Here is a 26958-nt window from a genome sequence, read left to right as displayed (position 1 = left end):
CCACTCAACAAAAGTTTAAAAAGAAAGGAATTAATATCAGTGTAGCTACACTAAGAAACAGAGCTTGGATTCAAGTACAGTTGAAAAGTGCAAAACAAACTAAATAATCGACCAACCCTCAGAAGAATATCCCTAGGGTTAGGGGAGGATTTGGTACGTAAAGCCAGTTAACCTCTGGTTTCCCAGACTTATTTTGCCCTTGATCAAAAAATACCTCTGAAGGCCAGGGAAGGCCATGTCTGAACTGAAGGCAAGAGATACTGCACTGCCAGTAATGCAGAAGGAGGATGGGCCTGGTACATGGCCAAGGCCAACCTTAGGAGTAAGCAAAGGAGACCAATTAGCCCCTGTCCCAAAAATAACAAACTTAACTCCTATTGTTGAAGCTTCCTTCCTTTGGATCTTGAAAGCTATCTTATCTTCCAGAGTCTCTTATTAAAATGACTAGGCCATCCAGAGGAAAGAAAAACCCCAAAGCCTTTATTAACTAATGTTATATGCAGTGTGATATAGTAGAAAGAATTCTGAACTTTAAGTCAAGAGTCTTGGCTGCCACATTTATTAGTTTTGGAAATTCTCAATTTTCTTATCTGTAAGATGGGGATTATAATTCTTGGACTCCCTACCTCACAGGGATGTTGTAAGAAAAATACTTTGTAAGCCTTAAAGCAACACAGAAATGTGAATTATTATCAGTTATCATAGATTGCTAGAGCCATACGGGATAGATTGAGAGCTGGAAAAAAGCTGAGAGGTCATCCAGTCAAATCCTTTCATTTATAGAAGAGGAACCAAGGCCCAGAGAGGTTAGGTGAATTACCCAAAGTTACATAGCTGGTAGCATCTGAAATAGGATTTGAGCTCATATCTTTCTGACTCCTGGCCCAGCATTCTATCCATGCTGCTTCTCAATATAAATTGTCGGGCCAGAGAGCATAGAATGTTCTAGTAGCAGGGACCCAAGAACATAGAATGTTAGAACAGAAAACAAAGAATGTTGGAACTACATGGGAACTTAGAGATCATTTACTTTAACCTTGTTGTGCAGAAAAGGAGACTGAAACCTAGAGATAGCATGGTTAGTGGGGAAATGCTGGATTTGGAATCAAAGGAACTTTTCAAATCCCCTTTCTTTCGCTACTACCTGTAAAATGGGTTGAGGCGACATAGGACAGATGGCCTTGGAAGTCACTTCCAAATATAAATCTATTAAAGTTACATTTATTGCTTAGTGACACCTTCAGGGAGAGTTGCGTGATTAGGGCAGTTTGACCCAGCACTAAAGAGTTGAATTCATCCAACCATTCTGAAGAGCAATTTGGAACTATGCTCAAAGTGCTATAAAACTATGCATATCCTTTGATACAGCAATACTATTGCTAGGTCTGTATCCCAAAAAAGATCATAAAAAAGAGAAAAGTACCCACATGTACAAAAATATTTATAGCAACTTGAACAAGTTGTAGTATATGAATGTAATGGAATGCTATTGTGCTATAAAAAATGATGAGCAGGATGGTTTCAGAAGAATCTGGAAAGACTTGCATGAACTGATCCTGAGTGAAGTGAGCAGAACCAGGAGAACATTGTACATAGTAACAGCAATATTGTGTGATGATTAACTATGATAGACTTAGCTCTTCTCAGCAATACAATGATCCAAGACAGTTCCAAAAGACTGATGATGGAAAATGCTGTTCTCATCCAAGGAAAAAACTATGAAATCTGAATGCAGAATGAAGCATACTATTTTCACTTTTTTGTTGTTTTTTCTTTCTGGTGATTTTCCCCCTTTTGTTCTGATTCTTTTTTCACAAGACTAATGTGGAAATATGAAGGAAAAAAAGGTCTGCTTTTTGTCGTCTTTCACCTTACTTCTTGATTTTAATCTTTGGACTCCTGCTTGTGGAGGTAGTCTTGCCTGTCCTTATCAATTGTTTATTAACAACAGATGTGTCCCACCTGAATTCCTTTCTCTGCTAATAATGATAAAGATCCTACAAGATATTGGCTTAATGCCTGAACCTATTACAGTTTACAAAACTGAGTTCAGCTCCATTGGCTCATCTGAGTCTTACAATTTTTCCTGTCTTTGGAAATAGGTCCTTGTTAGGGAGTCAGGAGAGGCAGTGTGAAAGTGGAAAGAACACTGGCTGTAAAGTCAGTAAGAGCCAAATATACATCAAGTGATAAATGACAAAGAATATGAGAAAGCAGTTTTCAAAGGGAGAAATCCAAGTTATCAAAAACCATAAGAAAAACATACACCAGACTTCTGACTAGAAGTCAAAGACCTGGATTTGCATCCTTTGTGAGTGTGACATTGGGAAAGTCTTTTAAACTCTCTGGGCCTTGATTTCCTTCTATGTAAATTGAAGGGGCTAAACTACATAGACTAAACCAGATCCCTCCTAATGAAATCAACAAGCATCTATTAAGTGCTTACTATGCTCCAGGCACTGTGATACGATACACTGTGATAGCACCTGGGATACAAGTAAAGGCAGAAATAATCTCTGCCTTTAAGAAGCATGAAATCTAATGGAAGAAAGGAAATAAGCGTTTATTAAGTCCCTAGTATGTGCTGGGCATTATGCTAAATGCTTACAAATATTATCTGTTTGATCATCACAACAACCTTGGGAAGTAGATGCTATCACTATCTCCATTTTACAGATGAGGAAACTGAGGCAGACAGTGGTTAAGTGACTTTCCCAGGGTCATACTAGTAAAAGTCTGAGACTGAATTTGAACTCAGGTCTTCTTGACTCTATCCACTGAGCTCCTGGTTGTCTGCCTCTGTCACAGTGCAGACAACATGTAAACAACTATGTACAAACAAGATATATACAGAGTAAATTGAAGAGAATGACAGATAGAAGGTAAAACACATGATTAAAAAAAAAATCTAGATCCCAGAGCCTGAGGAATGATTGAGAAGACTAGATTAAATGAATAAAGAACGGCTGGATCAGTATGAGAGAGAAGAAGACTGAAAGGGGAAGTAGGAGGATAGTGCAGATAAACTTCAGCTGCTTCACAATTTTGCTGATGACCTCAGTTTTAAGCCCAGCCAAGCTTTCTTAAGTGGCTGTACAGTAAATTGTACCGAGTTTTAGAACATTGCTCTGCACATAATGTAAAAGCAAAACAGACTTCACTCCTGAGTTGAGACACCTTAAGGTAGGCTGGAAAGAGAGATATGTCAGGTTTTATGATTATTTCAAGATGAAAATGAACACCATTTTCTTCATTTTCATTGGGATATAGACCTAGTAATGGTATTGCTGGGTCAAAGAGTATGCATAGTTTTATAGCCCTATGGGCATTGTTCTAAATTGCTCTCCAGGATGTTTGGATCAGCTATAATTTAGAACTATGCCCAAAGGACTATAAAACAGTGCCTAGCAATACCACTACTAGGTCTGTACCTTAAAGAAATCAAAGAAGAAGGAAAAGAACCTATGTGTAAAAAAATATTTATAGTAGCTCTTTTTGTGGTGGTAAAAAATTGGAAGTTGAAGAAATGCCTATCAATTGGGAAATGGCTGAACAAGTTGTGGTATATGATTGTGATGGAATACTGTTGTACTGTAAGAAATGATGAGCAGGATGCTTTCAGAAAAACCTGAGAAGACTTACATGAGCTGATGCAAAGTGAAATAAGCAGAACCAGGAGAACATTGTATACAGCAACAGTGATATTGTACGATGATGAACTTAGATATTCTTAGCAATACAATGCTCCAAGACAATTCCAAAGGATTTATGAGAAAAATGCTATCCACCTCCAGAGAAAGAAATGATGGAGTCTGAATGCATATTGAAGTATTTTTTTTTTACTTTATTATTCTTGGGTTTTTTTTGGTTTGTATTTTCTTTTGTAATATGACTAATATGGAAATGTTTTGCATGCTTGTACATGTATAATCTATATCAGATTGCTTGCCTTCTCAAGAAGGAGCAAAAGGTAGGAGAATTTAGAACTCAGAATTTAAAAACAAATGTTTAAAAATTTTGTTTACATATAATTAAGAAAAAAGAAAAATTAAATGTAAAAAACAAAACCAAAAAAGAAAATGAATACCTCACAGCAGTTGCACTGAAATTTTAGGGAAGGCAGTGACATAACTGTCACAAGTTCAGTGTATGAGACCTTTCTTTGGGCCTCATTTTTCTTATTTATAAAATGAAGCAGTGAAGGCAGATAATTTCTAAGGTTGCTTCAGTTTGAACATTCTCAGAAGCTTGGAGCTAGAAGGGACCAAGAAGAGACCATCTAGTCTAACTTGAAACTGAATAAGATTTGCCTCTTCATCATATCTGACAAGTAGCCATCAAGCCTTCACTTGAAGACTTCAGAGAAAAGGAACCAGCTAGGGTGACGCAATGGATAGAGTACTGGACTTGGAATCTGGAGGACCCAAGTTTGAATCCTGTCTCAGACTCTAGCTATGTAATCTTGGGCAAGTCACTTAATCTCTATGTGCCTCAGTTTCCTCATATGTAAAATATGGATAATAGTAGCACTTATTCCCTGGGATTGTTGGGGAGATCAAATGAGATAATGTATGTATGTTCTGTCAAACTTAAAGAACTATAAAAATTCTATTTTTTAATAGCCCACTACCCTTTGTTGCAACCTATTAAGTTTTTGATGGCTTTAATACTTAAGAATTTTCTTTGAGATTTCCTCCCTTTGTTCTCTCGTTCTACTTAGAAAAATCTAATCCTTCTTCTATGTGGCAAGCCTTTGAATACTTGAAGACAGTTATCATATATATCCCCTTTCTTTTCTCCAGGCTAAATATTCTCATTTCCTTCAAGGAATTCTGTGTCATGAGTTCAAAGCCCTTCATCCTCCTGGTTGCTTTCTTCTGGATACTTTCCAGTTCATCAGTATCCTTCCTAAAATGTGGAATCTAGAACTGAACCCCATACTCTAGGTATGGCAGGACAGAGTACAGTGTAAGTGTATGGAACATGGATTTTGCTGTAGAGAGTTTTAATTCTCTCCTTGGTCCTTGGTCACATTTCTCCTGTCTTACTGAGAATGCATCAGCTCTTTTGGTTGCTGTTTCTCACTGTGGATTCCTCTTCAGCTTGCAGTCCCTGAAAATCCTCATATTTGTTTTCGTCTCCTGCATTTTGTACATGTGGAGTTTTATGCGTTCATTCATTCATTCATTCTTCATTCTTTGTTTATTTGTTTGTTTTTGAACAAAGAAGTAGGACTTTGCATTTACTCCTGTTAAATTTCATTTTGCTAGATTCAGATCAGTGCTCTGGGCTGCCAGAGTATTTTTGAATCCTGACTGTCAAGCAGCACATTGCTGAACAATACCTCACCCTCTCAACTTTGCATCATCTGCACATTGACAAGCATGCTGCCTATGCCTTTATCCAAGTCACGGATCTAAATGTTCAGCAGCATAGAGCCAAATGCAGGTCCCGGGAGCATTTCACCAGCTCTTAGAGTTCTGCATCCTAAAGTCCATGCTCTAATGCTTTTTGTTCCAATACCCCTTTCACCTCCTAAAGCTCAACATTTCAAGTCCCTTTCACTTCCCATATTTTATAATGTGCTAACTAGGAAGTCTACCCTGCAGGTGCTTTGGGTAGAGAAAGTCAGTTTGCTTGTGTGAAACTTAATCAAGGACTCTAAGGAGCAATTGGATGAAGTGACTCTGTTCCTGCTGAAGGCCCTGTCACCCAACTGATGTTGAGGCTTGGCAAAAATAGCCACACTTCTCTCAGTCTCTTTCTCATTCCTCCCTAAATGCAAATCATTTCTCACACCTGCTTGCCTTGTCTGTTCAGAGGAGAATCCTTCATTGAGTCAGGAGGGATCATCTCAGTGTTCAGAGTTTTGTGATTTCTGGGGTTTGACATTAGCAAATACCTTCTTCCTTTAAAAAAAATTGGTATCTTTCATTTTAATTTAATTTCTCAATATGTCCTCTGCTTCCCTTAACCAGAGAATTATCCTGATTTAAACATAAAAGGGGAAAAAAGAATGTTTTGCTGAAGTGCTTACCCCCAATCTCAATAATATATCATTGTTCCATATCATGTGGAATTCTATGAAGAAGGCAGGATAGGTTTAACAAAGATTTTGGAAAGATACAGGTGGCTTATTTGACCTGATGAAGGTAGATGGGGGGGGGGGACAGGGAATAGAAATAATTTTTTAGGCAAAGATTTGAACCTGGGTGGAATTAAAAAAAAAGAGAGCAACATTTAGGAGAGGAGCGAGTGTGTAGTTAAAATGTCATTCCTCATCTTATATATGAGTTGTCTTCCTCAAAAGGTATCAGGGAAGCAAAATTCTGTCTAGCAAACCCCTTTTCCCCATACATTTATACTAATTGGACCTGTGTTACTATCCCTAGGGTTAAAAGACTGCAATCAGAAATTCAGAATTTCCAAGTAAGTTTAACATAGATTTAAAAATGCATTCCTGATATATATGCACACACACATGTACACATGCACACACATATGCACATATATACACATGAAAACACATTTCCTGGTGTATATATGTATGTATGTGTATATGTATGTATGTATGTGTGTGTGTGTGTGTGTGTGTGTGTGTGTGTATGTCTAACAGGGGTGGGGAACCTATGACTTTGCAGAAGTTTGGATTCAGTCAAAGAGCTGCACTTGAGGACCTAGCAGGCCACATGTGACCTCAAGGCCACAGATTCCCCACCCCTGGATAGTATATTTATATCTTTTTAGACTGGACCTGTGATTTCATCAATATAGGTAAATCCAGGTAGGAAATTTCCTTTCCCAGTTCAGATAACATAGTTTTAGAGAGTTACCTGGGTCAATTGGGAGGTTAAGTGACTTTCTAGGGTTATAGACCTAGTATGTGATAGACCCATGACTTCTTGACTCTAAAATAGAGAAGGAAATGGCAAACCACTCCATTATCTTTGCCAAGAAAACCCCAAATAGAGTCACAGTCAAACGTGACAGAAAACAGCTGAACAACAACAAATAATTAGGGGGCAGGTGCAGTGGATAGAGAGGTGGGTCTAGAATCAGGAAGATGTAAATTCAGATCTGGCCTCAGATACTTCCTAGTTGTGTTACCTTGGGCAAGTCACTTAACCCTGTTTGCCTCATTTTCCTCATCTGTAATATGAACTGGAGAAGGGAATGGCAAATCCCTTCTGTATGTTTGCAACAATAACAAAAAAAAAAAAAGCAACTGGGGGTCATGAAGAGTCAGACATGACTTAAACAACTGAACAACAATATATACACACACATGTATATTCATTAATTCCTTCAACAAATATTTATAAAGTGTCTATTTTGTGTAAAACAGCATGATCAGCACTAGAGAAGATTTTTGGGGGGAAGAGATGAGAAATTCACTTCACCAAAGTAGAGTGGTAACTATCTGTAATGTATAGGTTTAGAGAGTTGCTTTGGGCATTGAAGGGCTAAGTGACTTGCCTTTGGTCACATAATCAATAGTGTCAGAGACAGGATGTACCCAGATCTTTTTGCTGCCAAGGCTGGCCCTTTATTCACTAAACCATATTGATACTAAGTGTAAACAAGGTAAGTGTCTTCCTTCAAGGTGTTTCTAGGTTAGTAGGGTGATAAGACATACTATAACATACAACATTAAATGGTAAATGCTTTCAAGAGATGCAGAATGCTACCTGAGGTTATCCTTGAGCTGGAGGTGGAGACAAAAGTTATTTCTAACTGGATTTAGGGAAGGCTTCCTGGAGGAGGTGGCATTTGAGCTGGGCGTGAAAGGATCAGCAGGAATTCAAGGGACAAAAAAGGGAAAGGAGGACCTCCCAGGCATAGGCAATAAAATAGCAGGAGCCAACCATGGAAGCAGAAAAGCACAGGTAACGTTTTGAGGACAGAATGTCCTTCAGTTTATCTAGAATATAGATTTTGGAGGCTCTTAAAAGCTAGGTAAAGGAGTTTGAATTTGGAAGGGAGTAGGAAAACACTGAAGAGTTTTGAAAAGGACTGTCATGATCAGGTATATATCTAAGAAACATTTTAAAAAGTTTGGATGATGGAGGGCAGCTAGGTGGCGCAATGGATAGAGTGCCAGCCCTGGAATCAGGAAGACCTGAGTTAAATTCGGTCTCAGACACTTTATACTTACTAGCTATGTGACCCTGGGCAAGTCACTTAACCCCGATTGATCCACTCAAAAAAGAAGTTTGAATGATGTCTTTTTTCACACCATAGTTATTCCCCTTTACATTCATGTACTGCATTGATGAGCATCTACTTTTGTTTACAATTCTTTGTTACTACAAAAAGTGTTGCTATGGGAATTTGCCTGTATTGGGGACCTTTCTTTATATCTTTGACCTTCTTGTGCTTTATGCCTATTAGTGGGATTTCTGTGTCCAAGAGTCTGTACCTTTTAAAAAATTAGTTGATTAATATTTTCTTTTTAGGAATTTTTATTTTGAACTTAATCAACAAACTTTTAAAGATACAAATAACAGGGAAGAGGATTATATAGGAAATTGTGAACCTTTTTTGTGCACGGTGGGTTAAAAAAATGTATAAGACATCCCAAAAGTCTTAGTGTAGCTATAGCTTAAGAACTACACTAAGACTTTTTGGGACTCTGTGTGTGAGTGTGTGTGTGTGTGTGTGTGTGTGTGTGTGTGTTTATATAAAGTTTAATAAGGTAGTAATAAAACATCTGTATGTTTCCATAATTTTTTAATGCATAGCTCCAAATTGCTTTCTGGAATGGTTGGACCAATTCACAGCTCCACCAACCAAGTATTTAGTACACTGTTTTCCCATAGCCTCTCTAATATTGACTTTCCCTCTTTTGTTGTCTTTGGCAGTTTGTTGTGTATGAGGTGAAACCGCTGGATTATTTTGAATTGCATTCCTCTTATTAATTATATTATTTCTCTTATTGTTAATAATATTATTGTTGTTTGCATTTCTTTTATTATTATTAATCTGCTATGTGGCTAAATAATTTGCAATTGTTCTTTTGAATACTGTTTGCTCATATTTTTTGGTCACTGCTTTATTGAGGGAATTGTTCTTGGTCTTACGTATCTGTGTTAATTCCGTGCATGTCTTGGTTATGAGATTCTTATAATTTGATAAAAAAAACTTTTCCCCCCTTATTGACAGTTTCCCTTATCTCAACTGTGTTGATTTTGTTTGTACAAAAACTTTTCAATTTCACAGAATTAAAATGATCTATTTTGACTTTGGCAGTCTCCATCCCTTACTTTGTTTAAGAATTCTCCCTCTAGCCATAGTTCAGGAAAGTCCTGTTATACATTTTTCTTTAATTTTTTTTAATGACCAGACATTTCCTTAGATACATACAAATGTACATACATACATACACACATAAATACATGTGTGTATGTGTGTGTCTACATATCCCCTTTCCCATAGAACTCTTCCTTGTATGAAGTAAAACAATTAAGTAAAACTAGCCAACGTAAACTTAGGACCCCAACTTTGTTAATGTGTGCAACATTCATTCAACATCCATAGGGTAAACCTAACATAGGGAGATGTGTTTCATTATCTGGCTGGGACCAGCATTGGTCATTGTATTTATTTCATTGTTGCCTTTCAGAATTGCTTTCATTTATTCTCATTGTTTACATGGTTCTCCAGTTTCCACTTCTAGGAAAGATTTTCCTTTCAGTGTGTGAAAGATGAATTGGAGAAGGTAGAGGCAGTTAGAAGGGCTTTAATGATGCTGAATGTGAGTGGAAATGTTTGCCTATACTGGGGTGCTGGTGGTAAAAAATAGAGACAGAATTTGGCAACTATCTGGGTGTGTGTGATAAGAAAAAGGAAGAATCAGAAATGGCCTCAGTGTTTCAAACATAGGATACTTAGTGACAGTCCATACCAGATTTGTAAGACTAAAGTTAGAATACTGCCACAGGTACTAAACTTACTATGTGAACCTGGGCAAGTCACTTAACCTTAGGCTCAGTTTCCTTGTCTGTAGAATAAGGGTAATAATAGAATCTATGTACCTTTTAAGAATATTGTAAGGATCAAATAATACATGAGCTAGAAAGTGCTTTGCAAACTTTAAAGAACCTATTATTGTTACCTTTGTGACCTTGGGCAACTCGTTATCTCCTCAGATCCTCAGTTAAGGGGTTGGACTAGATGAAGTTCCAGATCTAAATTTATGCTTCTATAAACATTCCATTTATCCACCCAGAGTAGAAAGTAAACATACTGAGGGCAGGGTCTGTCTCATTTTGGTATATGTATCTCTGCTGCCTAGCAAAATGCCTGGCATATGTTGTTGTTGTTGTTGTTGAGTCATTTCTAGCCCTTTGTGACCCATTTGGGGTATTCTTGGCAAAGATTTTGGAGTGGTTTGCCATTTCCTTCTCCATCGTGTTTTACAGATGAAGAAGCTGGGTTAAGTGACTCGGCCTGGGTCACGTAGCTAATAAGTGTCTGAGGCCGGATTTGAACTCAGGAAGATGAGTCTTCCTAACTTTAGTCCTGGTGCTTTATCCATTGTATCACCTAGCTGCCCTGCTTGGCATATAGGAGGTGCTTAATAAATGCTTGCTGATTGATTGATTTGTGCATTATAGTTAGGGAAATATGTGTTCCTGGTGATTATCCAAGCTAAGAAGTACCGGGGCATTCCCAGACTCCCTAAATTTGTTGCTTGGTACCTGGAAACTCATTGTCTAAGAGAAACAGTGCTCTATTGTCCACAGTGGTGAGGTTCAGCTCATGAAAAGCCTGTAGACCCCGAAATGTCCTTGAATTGAATTAAAAACAATTACTGAGTATGAGTTGAAGTTCAGGTAGATCCTGTAGAATCATGCCAAGCAAAATATTGTTTTGTATTTACAGCTTTAATTTATCCCATAATCATACTCCAAGATGACATAGTGAAATGCCAAGGTACTATTTGACAGGTTGCCTGAAACCAGCTCAGGCCAGCCCAGCCCACTCTCCTGGTTTCTCTGCTTCAGCCCTGAAATTTGGATGCCCACAAATGTATTTCTCACTTATAAAATTGTTCTTCGGCAAGAAACTGTGTAACATTGTGTTTTTACGGAACAAATTAGCACCCAATGAAGAGCTGGGTATGCTTGTGTGGTAATAACAAAGTTAACCACCATATGTAACAAAGTTTTATGAGAAACTGAATCCCATCTTGGAACCCAAGCACCGTGACTACAGTGGATTTAGGCAGTGGGAGAGTTGGCTGCCTTTGGTTTGAATCCTGGTGCTACCACTTGCCACCTCTGAAGTGAGAGGGTTCAATCCAAGTAGCTCTATTTCCCTTCTAGTGTTAAGTATTAGAATTTCTACTTCTGTGGGGCAGCTAGGTGGTGGTGGATGGAGTGCTGGGCCTAAAGTCAGGAAGACTCAGCTTCCTGAGTTCAAATCTGGCCCCAGACACTAGTTATATGATCCTGGGTGAGTCACTAAGACCTATTTGCCTCAGTTTCCTCATCTGTAAAATGAGCTGGAGAAGGAAAAGACAAATTACTCTAGTATCCGTGCCAAGAAAACCCTATGTGGTGTCATGAAGAGTTGGATATGACTGAACAACAACAACAATCTCTACTTCTCTTTTCTTATCCTTCCTCTAATGCATCTGGAATAATTTATTCCAAGAGCACAAAGTAAGTAAGAGGCAGAGCTGGGATCACAGAAACTAGAAGGGGCCTCAGAGGCCATTTATTCCAATGCCGTATTCTACACATGGGGAAACTGAGGTCCAAAGAGATAAAATGACTTGCCCAATGTTTCACAAGTAGTAAAGGTAGGATTTGAACCCACCTTCTCTTTCCACTGAGCCATACTGCTTCCAGGTGTCAGGACTAGAACCCAGGGCTTCTGGCTCTAAGTCCAGTACCCTTTAGCTACCCTTAGCTCTTGGCAGGGGTTGGGGGAGGGAGACATCTGGGGCAGCCAAGATCGCTCAAGAGAAGAACTTAAGATAATTTATTGGTATTCTCTTAAAGGAGCTCTGCCATTAATGGAGGCAAATAGTCTGCCACGTTTGGTGCTCTGTGGCATGGGACCAGTGAGGAGGAAGGCCTTCCTTCAGCCACTATACAGTGTAAAGTAGGCCAAAGAACAGAGCTCTCTGAACTGGGGCTGAAAATACCTCCTGCTTTGCTGAAACCACAGCTTGGGTCCAGAGCCCACTCTGAGCAAAACAAGAAAGCCCAGGAAGGGTAGAATAAGGATAATAAAGGGGCTTGCCAAGATGGGCGGGTTTAGAGCTCTTTACTCACAGAAAGTGCAAACCATGTCTTTCTTCCCTCTCTTGCTGTGACTGGAGGGACATGTGCATCAGACATCTGCAAGAGAAATATATACATATACACATACATACATGTATGCATGCACGCATATATGCATGTGTGTATGTATATATGTGTACACATATACACATATACATATATACTGAATTGTTTAGAACCCAATGGACTTCAAACCTCATAAGCTTACAAAAAATAGCAGCCCTTTGTACAGCAGTTTAAGGTTTACATTGAGATATCCCCATGGCAAACCTGTAAAGTTGGGTGTTGTTATCCCCATTTTACAGACAGGCAAACCGAAGCTCAGAAAGGTGATGCAATTTGTCCTGTGTCACACAGCCAGGTTTCAAACCCAGATCTCCTGGCTCCAGGTCCAGCACTTATTTCCCTAGCCCCATGCTGTCTCCTAGGAGAATATAGCAGGGAGGGTAGCTACCCAGGGCATGTGATAGACAGTGTTTTCAGGTTTACAAGGCCTTTTCTCATAATGCCCCTATAAAGAAGAAAGTATAAATAGCATAATTCCCATTTTATAGATCAGGAAGGTTCCATAAGACTTACAGAGCATCAGTGGTAGAAGGGACCTTATAGACTACAGAGTGTTAGAACGTGAACTTTAAGAACTAGAAGGGATTTTAGAGACCTTGGAAAGGGCTTTGTAAACCTTAAAAAACAATAGAAATGTAAGTAATTATTAGTCGACCCTCTTCTACAAAGAAGTTAAGGCTTAGAAGACTCATTCAACTCAAATTTACATAGTGCTTTAGTGTTACAAAGCATACATGTTGTCTCATTTGAGCTTCAAAATGCCCTTATGCAATAACATAATAATAATAACTAACATGTTTATAGTATTTACTATGTGCCAGGCACAGTGCTAAGTGCTTTACAATTATTATCTTATTTGATCCTCACAATAACCTGTGAGGTAAGTGTTATTATTATCCCTATTTTACAGATGAGGAAACTGAGGATCAGACAGCTGAAGTGAATCATCCACACGATTAGTAAGATGTGGGGCTTGATCTTGTACCTAGGTCTCTGGGTTCCTAGTCCAGTGATTTTTCCTTCAATCCCACCTTTGCTTCTTTCTCCTGAAAAATATACCTTAGAGAAAAATCACTCTACACAAAAACAAGCCAGTGTGTGTGTGTGGGGGGGGGTGTTTGAAATGTTGACAGTTAATACCCAATTATGACCAATACTGGCTTGTCTCTGATACCAAAGATGTAGAACAATAGTAAATCACATTTATATTATATTTGAAGATTTATGAAATACTTTATATAATTCTCCCGTTACATCTCCACAACACCTCTTTGAAGTCAGTAGTACAAATATTATTATCCCCATTTTTATAGATGAAGAAACTGACAAAGTGTGTGACGTGCCCAATGTCACATAGTTAGAAAGTGGGAGAGCCGGCTTTTAATATGGGTCTCCTCACTCCAAGTTCAGTACTGTTTCCACGGCCCTAGCATAAGCTGTTCACTTTCCCAAGGATGATTATTTTGGGCAGATATTCTAATGAGTTGGCTTTCCTTTAAGAAATGGTAGTGATGGTGGTGGAGAGTTGGGGGAAAATTAAGGAGGGTGACCCAATGGTATAGCAAGTGATCAATTTTACATTTGCTGGGAAGAACCTACATACAGCTAATACTACCAGAATCCTCTCTCTGTTCATTTATTTACCATGTTTGTCCCATATATGTGGCTGTTAGACTTCCTTAGAAAGTTTTGCACTAAGCTTGCTCACCAACTTGTTATGTGACCTTTAGAAAATAAGTTTATCCCTCCTCAGAGAGAGTTCTTAGCCTTTCTTTTTTACATCATGCATCCTTTTGGCAATGTGGTGAAACATATAGACTCCTCAGAATAACAATATTAAATGTATAAAATAAAATGAATAAGATTACAAAGGATACTAATTAAATTTAAATAACCTTATTAAATATTGAGAAAGAAAAAAAACTAATACTCCCCAGGTTTATCCTCTGGCTCTGAGTCTCAGTTTTATTCACCTGTAAAATGGGAAAAATAATACTTGCTTTGTCATTTTCTCACCTTCCCTTTTTTAAAAAAAAATTTTATCAATGCCTTTGGTTTTTATGTCACAGTCATTTCTGAGTAGTCTCCCCGCCAAAAAAAAAAATACCCCACCTTGTAAAAAAAAAAAAGAAAACCATTAAGTAAACAAACCAGGCACAGGCAACAGCCTATACCTGCAGGTCTTCTGGGGAGGAGGTGTATTTGTTTCTTCATCTGTTCTCAGAGTTTAGCTTCCTTCTGGTGTTCTTTTTTTTTTTCATTTGAAGCTTTTTGATAAATTCATATTGTTCTCCTAGTTCTGCTCACTTTGCTTTACACAAGTCTTCCTCTGTTTCTCTGAATTCTTCTCATTTATTGTGTTTCAGAATTCAATGATATTCTGTTAATTTGGCCTGTCATCAGTTGATTGTTATCTATATAGTTCTAGGTTTTTGCTGCCACAAGAAAAAAAAACTGCTGTGAATATTTTGATACCCAGAAGTCTTTTTTCCTGTTTTTTTTTTTTTTTACTCTCCTTGGAGTATATGTCTAAAAGTGAGAACAGCTTAGTGACAAGAAGAAGGGGTCATTCCTCAATAAGCGGTCAAAGAATATGAGCCAGTAATACTCAAAAGAAGAAACACAAACAACAAGCACATGAAATTGAACAACCATATGAAAATCATTTTATGGAAGGATCCAGGGGTGGGGAACCTGTGACCTCGAGGCCACGTGTGGCCCTCTGGGTCCTCAAGTGCAGCCCTTTGTATACGACCAGTCAAAGGGCCATGCTGTGATCAGTCAAAGGACCATACTTGAGGACCTAGAGGGCCACATGTGACCTTGAGGCCACAGGTTCCCGACCCCTGGATTAGACCAATCCACAGCTCCACCAACAATGCACAGCATTGCTGTTTTCCTGCAGCACCTCCAACATTAACTGTGTCTATCTTTTGCCATCTTTGGCAATTTGCTAGGTGTGAAGTATAACCTCAGAGTTGGTTTACTTTGCAGCGACTCATCCACGTTCTAATTAGCAGGAGAGCCTCAACTGATTCCCAAGTTTCCTAACACCAAGTTCAAGACTCGTTCCACTGCGTGGCAGGGCTCAGTCACCAACTCACTGTGTGGTCTTGCCCAGGCTCTTCAGTATCTCTCATTCAGTATTACAATATTCAATATTATATTCTGTTCAGTATTATAGAATCATGGAATTTTAGATTTGGAAGAAACCTTGTCAGCCATATAGTCTTGCAGCTGATGCCTGGAAAAGGATTTCACTCCCATGTACCTAACATGTTTATCCGGCCTTCTCTTGAAGAGCTCTGACGAAGGGAGACCCACCAGTGACCAGAGCAGTCTAGTCCACTTTTGGATGGTAGAACTTTCTTAGGTAGTTTTTCCTGACATCAAGCCTAAATTTACCTCAACTTCTACTGCCCTTGAAGACCAAAGAGAACATATTTAGTCCCTTTTCTGCCTGATAGCTTTTTATATAATTGATTTATATTAATTATATAATTGAAGAGAGGTATCCTGCTCTTCCTACCCCCAATCATTCAATCAACAAATATTTATTAAGCACCTACTATGTACCGGGGGAGCTAAGTGGCACAATGGTTAAAACATTGGGCTTGAGATCAGGAAGACATATCTTCCTGAGTTCAAATCTGGCCTTAAACACTTAGTAATTGTGCAACCCTGGGCAAGTCACTTAATCTGTTTGCCTCAGTTTCCTCATTTGTAAAATGAGTGGGAGAAGGAAATGGCAAACCCTTCCAGTATCTTTGCCAAGAAAACCCCAAAATGGGGTCACAAAGAGTCCAACATGACTGAAACGACCTAGCAAGAATGACTTGTGCCAGGCACTGTGCTAAGCACTGGACATACAAAAAGAGGCAAAAAACAGCGTTCTTTTCTCTGGGTGAAACATCTCCAGTTTTCAAGTAGCCTTTATATGGCATAGACTCAAGGTCATTTGCCAACCTGGTTGTCTTAATCTGGACATTCTCTTGTTTATCAATGTCCTTTCTAAGATGTGACAGCCATTATTATTACTTGTGCTTTGTTGCAATTTTGCATGTGATTGTTAATAGTTTGCAATTCTTCTTTTGAATGATACTTATTTATATTCTTTAGCCCTTTATTGAGGAAAGATCATTCTACCTTCAAATGGAGAAATTAAAATCCAGAGATATTGAATGGCCTGCGCCAGATCACATAGTAAATTGGTGACTGATCCCCAGATAGGAAGTACTGAAATGTAGTAGAAAGAGATCTGGATTTAGATTTGGGAGAGCTGGGGGTGAGTCAAGCTGTGTGACTATGGGTGAGTCACTGAACTCCTCTGAACTTTTGTTTCCTACTCTGTTGGATTTACATGGTCTCTGAGGTTCTTTTCACCTCTGAAATTCTTGCTTCTAATATTTCAAAGGAACAACTTGGTGTAGTGTGAATAAAGTATGATCATTTTCTCTTCGTAAGAAACAGATAAGCAGCTCTGACTATCCCCCCACCCAGCTTGTCTTTATATTCATAGGATCTTAGAACTAGATGGGGCCTTAGAGGTCATCTAACCCAATGATCCCATTTTATAGATGAAGAAATTGAGGGGCCCATGGAGGGAAAGTGACATGCCCAAGGTTGAACAGGTAGCAGGTGGCAGAGCCAGGTTTCTGACTCAACTCTCCAGTGCTTTTTCAAACTTTTTAAATGTTTTATTATGATTCTTTTCTTTTTAATACCACTTGCACTTCTCAATGACTCCCTTCTATTCCCCCCAAACCCTCCCTTTTAATAGATAAGTATAGTCAAGGAAAATAAATCAAAACATCGAACATGTCTGAAAATGTGTCTCCTTCCTCATCTACAATCCACCATTCTGTTGAGAGATGGGAAACAAGAGGTATGCTTTACCATAAGTATTTTGAAATCTCCAGTGCTTTTCCTACTAAGTCCCTTCTAGTTTTTATATTCTGAAACCCTAGTCTTCTTGACTGTTCTCTAATTCCCGTTTCCTATAGGGGGCTGCTTGCTTTGAGCCTGCAGGATGTATGTGTGCATGCATACATGCATGAATGTAGGTATATGCATAACATAGACATATACATATAGCATGTGTGTAGGTATATGGATATATACATATATAATATACTCATTTGCATACTGTATGTATGTATCTATATTGTATGTATATATGCATGCATACATGCGTCCTGAAAATTCAGAACACGCAGCCCCCTATAGGAGGGGCACTGTATTACAGAAGAGAGTCAGGAAGACTGAAAAAATAAACAAATGAATGAGTGAACAATGAATAAATAAATAGATGAATTAATAAGTAGATAAATATATGTATACATGTATACATATGTGTATATATATGCACACACATGTAAAATGTATTTTCCCCCCATCCCCCAAGGCCATTCAGACATAATTGTTGGGTTTCTTTCACAGGAATTATTCATTCCATGATTCAAATCATGTTATCTATGCGCTATTGAGGGCAATGCAAGAAGATTTTTAATATGCCCTTGAAAGCAGTGTTGTCTAATGGATAGAGAACCAGCCCCAATGCCAGGAGTACCTGGGTTCAAGTCCAACTTCTCACATATTCTGGCTGTGTGACCCTGGGCAAGTCAGAACCCCCAGTTCTGCCTCAGTTTCCTCATCTGTAAAATAAAGAGAATAATAGCATTTACCTCACAAGGGTTTATTGTGAGGGTGAAGTGAGATAATATTTGCAAATCTTAAAGTGCTATATACATGCTAGTATTATTATTATTAGTCACAGTTCTAGGTGACTCTATAGTACTGACCATAAGTTGCGGAGATGTGGACCTGCATTGGCAGGAGGAGTTTCATCACTGGGAGTTTCTTATGCCAATGAAATCAAAGGTCCAGTCCCTATCCATGTTGAGGAATTTATGGACTAGCTAGGAGGAGACAACACAGACATATGTATGCACACACATGTTTCTCTTGTGATGTACAATTATATATATATATGTATGTATGTATGTTATACGCACACACACACACACACACACACGCTACAGGTAGTTTTCTAGAGAAGGCACAAGCAACTGGAGGAATTGGGAGAAGTGCCATGTAAAGGGAGGTGTTTGATCTGGGTCTTGACAGTAGCCAAAGTTTCTAAAATGAAGGCAAAGAGGAAGTGTTCCTGAGGATCATAGATCAAAAGTTGTAAAGGACCTCAGAGGTCATAGGGTCCAATGCCTTCATTTTACAACTAAGTAAATTGAGACCCAGAGAGGTTAAAGGACTTGTGCACAGTCACATAGAAATTTTTTTTATTTTTTTATTTTTTGATGAGGCAATGGGGTTAAGTGATTTGCCCAGGGTTGCACAGCTAGTGAGTGTTATGTGTCTGAGGCTGGATTTGAACTCAGGTCCGTCCTGACTCCAAGGCCAGAGCTCTATCCACTGGGCCACCTAGCTGGGCCCCCCCTCCACAGTCTCGTAGATATTAGGTTGGCATTTGAACTTGGGTTTCTATTCCAGCACTCTTTCTACAGGGTCACCCTGATGCTTAAGGGAAGGGGGTTTCATTTTTATCTTGGTACTCTCAGTACCTACCACAAAGGATCATGGATTTAGCTGGAAGGGCCCCTAAGAGGTCATTGAGTCCAACCATTCATTTTACTGGCCCACAGAGTTTAAGTGACTTGCTTAGAGACACATGGGTTGTAGGTATCTAAGGCAGAGTTTAAACCTAAGTCTGACTCCTGACTCCAAATTTAGTGCTTTATTGGCTACACTAGCTAAATGCTTGCTAAATTCAATTGAATCCCTAGGCAAACTGATAGTGGAACAATGCCCTTTCTCTCCTCAACTCCCTCCAAAAGGCTGCATTGTTCTAAAGCAACTGGATAGGTAGGAGAAACAATAAATGTGTGTTGCTTCAAGAATTTTTTTGTGTCACAAACAGCCTGAAAAATACTCAGAGTAAAGACTTTCTCTTCCAACACTTACAGTTTCCTGTTTTTGTGCCAAGCTAGAAATAGCTTTTTGGGTGAAAGGGTGAGGGGTGGGGGTGACAGGCCTCCTGGATTTAACCAGTCCCTCATACTGATTCCCTTTTATTTCTCATTCCCAGAAGTAGCTTCAGAAAAAGCCTGGAGAGCTTGGCTCTGGCCCCTCCTCCTTTCTGGAGTCCCAGCTGCCTGGCCTCTGTCCCGTTCCCTGGGGACCTGTCCCATTTTTAGGCTGTCTACATAATTCCCAGGTGTTTTGCTTAAGGTGTGGGCTCCCCTTTTGAGGGGGTATCTTCATTTAAATAGAACACTCCTCTTAGAACCTTAGAAAATATATGCATGTTTTATATATATACATATATAATATAGATACATACATATAGTCATACATATATACAGTATATGCAGGATTATGTATACTGTATGTTATCTATACATATGTATACACACATATACATACATACTTGTCCAACTCTTTCATCTTATAACTAGAAGGTCCCTACCAGCTAGACCAGGTCCCTCATTTTACAGATGAGGAAAATGAAGATCAGAATAGTTAAAAGACTTGCCTAAGGTCACACTAGCCTGTGACAGAGGCTGTCTGGCATGCTTTCTGCTGTACAGATAATAAAGGAAGTCTCAGTTACCAGGAATTTTAAAAATATTATAGCCTTGTTATTCCTGATCTTGGTTGAAAAATCTTAATTTTTTTCCTTGACAGCCCCATGCTTGATTGTTCTTAGGAGTCAGCTCCACTCATCTTTCTGAATCTCCTCTTTGTTCTCTTGTTAATGTTCCCAGGTTCCCTCATCATCATCACCACTGCCTTGTTTGAAGAAACCTCATCTTGAAAGGTTTCTGCCTTTCTTTCTCATGGGTAAACCTCAGAATATAAAAATAGAGGCTAGTAGCCAATCAAATCATAACATTTTAGGGTAGTAAGAATCATGGGATCAAAGGTTTTAGAACTTGAAGAGACCATCCAATGCAACCTGAAAATACCAAGGTACAAGGGGATGGAGTCCTGGTGTAGGAGTAAGCCTGGGTTCAAGGCCAACCTTTGTTACTCACTGTTTCACCTTGGGCAAATTGTGTTACCTTCCTCGGACCACAGATTCTTCAACTGTAAGGTGAGGGGGTTGGAGCAGATGACTTTGAGGGTCTCTACCATCTCTAAATCTCTTGCTCCTGCATCAAATGATCTAGAAAATGAAAGGGTGGAGTTTCATTAGATGACACCTAATGTTCCTTTCATTTCCATTATGATTTTGTAATTCTGTAACACAGAACTGGAAGGAATGTCACGATAGGATAAAATGAGAGAATTGGAAGGGACTTTAGAATAGAGGAGTGTTTCTCAAACTTTTTGATCTCCAGAAACCTTTACTCTTAAAAATTGAGAGTCTTTCCCTTCCCCTAAGCTTTTGTTTATGTGACTTACATCTACCAATATTTACTGTATTTGAAATTAAACATCTTGATATTGTTTTAAAAACAGTTTTGACCACATTTTGAGAACCACTGGAATAGAGTTATCAGAGCTAAAAGAGTCCTTAGCCGTCACTAGTACAACCCTCTCATCTAATAGTTGAACAAGCCAAGCCCTGCAGATGGAACCTGATGCAGTCATAAGCAAGCAGCTTAAGACTCTATAACTCACATCTCCAGGCTCCCAGGCCAGCTGTTTCCTATACCACCTTTGCTTGAAGTGAGATTAGTTTATATCTCAAGGAAGTTCTAAACAGGGGTTCTTGGGAGAACAGCTGGATTGAGTCTTGGAACACATGAAGGAATTTTGCGTTAATGGAACCCCCAGAAACAATTAGGAAGTACGTAGAAATGTAAATAATGGGACAGTGTGGGGTTTCCAACTGTGTTCTGAGGGCCCTGAAATTGAACCATATCCCCAAATGACTCCATGAGGTTTTAACCCTAGTTGGGATAGACCTCAGGCCAACTAGTATGTTCCTGAGGGAGCATTATCTACAATCCATCTCTGTTTTATACCCTGTTCCAACTTGCTTTCCTGCCTTATTCTTGTAATTCAGGACATTAACTATAATCTCTGAAGCCCTGTTTGGTTTGTTTCATAGTTACCGTAGACACTACCTGAGAAATGAGACATGACAGCACTCTGGGTGCTTGCTCTCTGTGGAATGCTTTAGCTATAGATTTCGTAGAAACCCTGAGCCAGCAGGGGCTTTTGAACATACACAGTTAGAACACAGAACTTAGAGTCATAGATTTTGAGGTGAAAGAGACATAAGTCCATCTAGACCAACCTCCTCATTTTACAGGTAAGGAAACTGAGGCCCACGGAGGTTATGTGACTTGAGCAAGTCACACAGGTAGCACGTTGCCAGGCTGGGAGTTGACCTAATTCTCTAACATCAAAACCAGCTTTCTTTTCACTGGACCTGGAAACCTCCATTGAATGTTATAGCTGGAAGGAACGTAGGGCTGGGAAAGACTTTAGTACATGGAATGTTAGAGCTCAAAGAGTTCTTAGAACATAACAATAATTATTTACATCTGAGTAGTGCTTTAAAGTTTGCAACATATTTCACATCTCTCATCTCACTTGATCCTTACAGCTTCCATATCGTTATTCCTATTTTACAGATGAAAAAAACTGAAGCTTTTTCGAACAGCAACTTCCACTTGGTCATATGACTGGGGAGTGGCAAAATGGGGACTCAAATGCAAATATTCTGAGCCATATGTGCTTAATTCATATTGCCAAGCCTCTCTTGCATAGAAGATAAAATATGAGAGCTTGAGGAGACATTCAAACATAGAATATTAGGAGAAAAGACTGATAGCACCCATGTATATATCTTAAGGTTTATTTAGTCCAATCTTACTCATTATACAAATGGAAAAACTGAGGCCTAGAGTAATGAGTCCCAACATCACAGAGAGTTAGCAGGAAAGCCGGCAGGGATAAGAAAAGCCCAGGTCTTCTGACTTCTAAGGGAGAGGCTGCACTTAAAAATTCTCCTCATTTCAGAAAGTTCCTCTTCTTTGCACTTTAGATGGTATCAGACTTTGTTTCTCCTTTAGGCCAGTGGTGCAGTTGTACTGGCTGATAATCTGCTAGCGCTTACTTTTTTTTGTGCTGAATGAGTAGATAAGTTTAGCTCAGCTATTTTATTTCCAAGTTATAACCCTGCCAGGAATCTTTGGGCTCTGGGTTGCCTTTATTTTGTTATTTTTTTATTGATGGCTTCTGTTCTTATATCACCTTTATTTCTGAACATATCTCATCCCCCTCTCCTATTCATCAAGCCATTTTTTATAACAAAGAATAAAACTAGAAGGGGGGAGAGGGGAGCATGTCAGCAAACCGGATCTGCAGTATTTATTCCTTACCCAGAGTCCCTCACCTCTGCAGAGAAAGGAGGGAGGTGAATTTTCTTATCTCTTCTTCCAAGGGCCAAGATCAGTCATTATAGTTTTATATTGTTCTTGTTATTCTTACCATTCAAGTGGTTTGTAATCATTACAGTTGAGGTAGTCAATACAATATGTAGCCATTCCTGATTCTGTTTAGGTCACTCTGCATTGGTTCATATCTGGGCTACCTCTAAGTTAATAAAATCCAAAGAAAAAAGGAAAAGCCAGACCTTTCTGCTATAATTGTAGCTCCAAAGTATTATAGCTTTGGAACTGGAAAGATCTTAGATTTGATCTATTTTCAATCTTCTCACTTTAATAGAAGAAAAAAATTAAATGCTTATTGACAAACTGACTAACTGGTCCAGACAGGGGAAGTGGGAAGTTCCTTCTAGTAAAACTTAAGATCCCAGAGGACTGTGGGGCTGCTTTCATTTTCATATTTATATTCTTAGGTTCTAGCATTTAGTGCTTAATAAATGCACATGAAATTGAATTGCCCAAGATTTCATAGGTATAAAACAGGTATCATAATATCTGTTATTACCTACCTTATAGGATTGTTGTAAGGGAAAAGTGCTTTAACCTTTAAACCTTAAAACACTTTAGAAATGTTTGTGATTATCATTATGACCGTTCCCATCAAAAGTTATGAATAAAACCAGGTAATCTGATCTCAAGGTGCAGGGTTCAGGAAGTAGTATTTGACTGGAAATGTTATAGAGAGTCTATAGGAGGGACGTTAGACTATGTATGGACTGGGCTTAGTTAGGGAATTCTTCAAGGAGGAGGTGATTTATTTCTACCTGGGTCTCAAAAGATGGAAAGAATGTGTATGGGCACAGAGGAAGAAGGACATAATGAGCGAAAAAGATAATGGCATGTTCAGAAAATTATGAGGACACCGAGTATAGCTGGAACAGAGTGGAGAGTCATAGAAGATCAACTAGAAAGTGATTTGGAACCAGATTGCAGAGTTGTATTCTACAGGGAGGTAGGAAGCCAATGGAGGCTATTGAGTAGAGCTTATTAGATGTGCTGGCTTTGAGCCCAGGCTAAATTATATAAAGTATCAAATGTTCTTTTCCTCCAATGAAATAGCTCATATTTTTACCCTATAAAGTAAGTAATGCAAGTATTATCATGCCCATTTTATAGATGAGGAAACTGAGATACGGAGAGGTCAAATAAATAACTTGCCTCTGGTCACATCCAGTAAGTGTCAGAGTTACTACTTGACCCTTTCATTTTTGAGTCCAAGGCCAGTTAGTGATCTTTTCCCAACACTAAACTTAGTATCATTTGTCCTTGTTTTGATTTTAAGTAATTGGTATCCCTGAACATGATGCATCTTAAACCTTTCTAAGCACTCTGATATACAGCTTATTCAATAAATAGGAATTTACAATTTGGTAGAAGAGACAAGACATACAAAATATACATGAAACTGCCTAAACAAACACTTGGAAGCAGCATGGGTTCATAGATATTTGTCAGTGCTGAAGGAATACAGGGAAAAGGGAAAGAAGAGGCAGAGAGATTGAGGAGAGCTATTTCCCTATCCTTGCTTTAGCATTAACTCCATGCATTACTTTGGGGACATGACTTCCCCTCTGAGCCTCAGTTTCCATGTTTATAAAATGAGCATTCCTTCCTAGTTCTAATGTTGTGGTCTATGTTCCAACATTTTTGGTTCTAAGGTGCTTTGAGTTGTGACATTCTATGATTCTCTAGTGGTAGAAATGTTCTATCACCATATAGGAAAGACCCTGAAGGTTTCCTTCTGTAATTTGAACAGCTGTGGTGGGATCAATGCCAAACAGACTCCAAGGTTAGAATTTCCTCCACTGCAAACAAAGGTGGTGAGGCATCTGTGGTGAGAGCCAGAGCCTTCAGATTCTGCCCCTGATAGGGGTTAGGGCAACTCCTAGGGCTTAAAGACTATTTTTGGCTCCTGCGTGGGTCTTCTTCCTATTGGGGCGTGGAGGATGTACTTTGCAGGAAGGTTAAGGAAGACCATTCAGTGGCCACAGCCAGAAACCCAAAACATAATAGTCAATAAAAATTTTTTAAGCTCCTACTATGTGCTAGTGACTTTGCTAAGTAGTGGGGGATAGAAAAAAGAAGCAAAAGAGAATCCTGCCCTCAAGGAGCTTATGATCTAATGGGGGAGGAGCTGCTAGGTAGCACAGTGGATAGAGCACTGGCCCTGGCCAGTCAGTTGAGAGAACCTGAGTTCAAATCAAGCCTCATTTACTAGCCATGTGACCCAAGGCAAGTTACTTAACTGGATAAATTAATTGGATAAATAGGAAATAATTAAAAGAAGGAAGGCACTAGAATCAAGAGGAGTTGGGAGAGGCTTCCTATAGAAGATTGGATTTTAGTTGGGTCTGAAAGGTCTTTTGCTTTCATAAAGGAGGCTAGAGACCACCCTCTGACAGAATCATAGGATTTAGAACTAGAAGAGGCCTCAGAGTCATTTAGTTCAGTTGTTCATTTCCTAGGTGAGGGGCCCAGAATTCCAGAGATGGGAACCAAAGCCACACAAGGTAGTGCGAAGGAGATCTCTTCACTCAGTGTTCTAGATTTTATGTCTTGCTCCTTTCATAAGCGTACTTTTTTTGGTTAAAATTTTATTTTTGTTTTTAATTTAAACACTAAAAAAGGAGCATTTTCATATATAAAGTGGAACATAGGATTCTGTGAAACTGTGAATCTCCATTTCTTGCTACTTACTTTTTAAGTACATAATAAATTCTATATAATTCTTTCAAAACTGTCTTGCTTGTCTGCTCTTTCTTCTGTTCTCCTCTGTGCTTTTTAAAAGTGTTAAAATAGCCTTTCTCTCTTTTTTTTTTTTTGATATCGCCATTATCATTCTCCTCTCCCTCCCTTCCCCAATTAATTGAAAGGATAAAAATTAAATGCATATATGTGTGTGTGTGTGTGTGTGTGTATATGTATATTTTGATACTACTACTGTATAACCACATGCATCCCAAGGGATGGGCCACTTTCCTTCTGAGAAGCCAAAAATGAAGCTTTATGTCCATTGATCTAGAAAGGACCCAAAATGGAGCTGCCTAAGACAAGATGGCCAATACTAAGAGATAAGAGGCCAGGAAGTTCTCAGCACCAGAAACATCTGGCCTGGAGCTCCAGAGGAGCTAGAAAATCATATGAAGACACTGCCTTTTCTCATAGACATTTTCCCCCTGGCTTTTTCTCTCTTATTTCAGAACAGGAACCAGGTGGAAAAAAGAAGAAGGCGAAGAAGAGCCATACCTGTGGGGAGAATTGGGGCCTGAGGGAGCATGAGCTCAGTATTATTTTACTGGTCCAAGATTTCTTTTAGCTAGGATGAGTAAACAGACCTTTAAGAGCTTCATTTTTTTAAATCTGTAAAATAGGGATAATACTTCCCTTAATTACTTCACAAGATGTTTGTGAGGATCAAGTGATAATATGTGTAATTTTTGATAATTATAATGTAGAAAATAGAAAAAATAGCTGTCATCATTAGGGATGGGGATTGGGCCTATTATTTCTTTGTTGTAGGGAGCTCACAGCAATGAACTTCTTCTACCATTGGAAATCAACTCTTTCCCTGTAACTTGTAGTCTTAGACTAAGGACTTTTTTTTAACCATTTTTGTGGCATGGACTCTCTTTTGAAATCTGGTGAAGCCTGTGGACCCCTTCTCAGAATAATGTTTTTGAATGCGTGCAATAAAATATATAGGATTGCAAAGAAAATCAGTTGTATTGAAATAAAGATGTACACACACACACACACACACACACACACTTACCTTGAAATCTATCCATGGTCAGATTTCCATGGATAGGTTGAGGATTTCCATCTTAGAGAGTTATCTAGAACATTGGCAGTAACCCAGTAACCTGTTAGAGGTGGGACAAGAATACAGGTCTTCACGGCTCTGAGACTAATTTTCTATGCCAATTGTCCCTCAATAATTATCATAATTATTATATGAGAGAATATAAGCTCCTTGCAGGCAGGGATCGTTTCACTTTTGCCTGATGTCATCAATGTCTGGCATGTAGTAGGTGCTTAATAAATGCTTGTTGATTGACATACCAGACTGGTTACAAAGAAATAGTTGTGTGATAAACATTGCTTCCATGCCACTAAAATATAAAAGTAAAATCTAACACAAAACTGACACATTATTTTATTTATAATAATATTTTATTTTT

General features: G+C 38.8%; 1 protein-coding gene across 3 annotated transcripts in view; it reads left to right on the top strand.

The window, feature by feature from the left end:
- The window catches only part of LOC114047054 (N-acetyllactosaminide alpha-1,3-galactosyltransferase-like), a 124490-nt gene that overhangs the window by 4278 nt on the left and 93254 nt on the right, over positions 1-26958 (top strand). The window contains exons 1-2 of one of the 3 annotated variants that reach the window (XM_027867739.1): positions 4934-4968; positions 6393-6429. The exons of the other annotated variants lie outside the window; for them this stretch is intronic. Coding sequence (XP_027723540.1) covers positions 4949-4968; positions 6393-6429 — 57 coding nt within the window. The 5' untranslated portion in view covers positions 4934-4948. Of the gene's footprint in view, positions 1-4933; positions 4969-6392; positions 6430-26958 lie in introns of those variants that run through there. 3 annotated transcript variants of the gene reach the window in all.

This window comes from Vombatus ursinus, unplaced genomic scaffold (genome assembly GCF_900497805.2).
Source record: "Vombatus ursinus unplaced genomic scaffold, bare-nosed wombat genome assembly UNPS02014786.1, whole genome shotgun sequence".
NCBI lineage: Eukaryota > Metazoa > Chordata > Mammalia > Diprotodontia > Vombatidae > Vombatus > Vombatus ursinus.
Note: the sequence above shows the minus strand (reverse complement) of the source record. Positions and strands in the feature narration are given on the sequence as shown.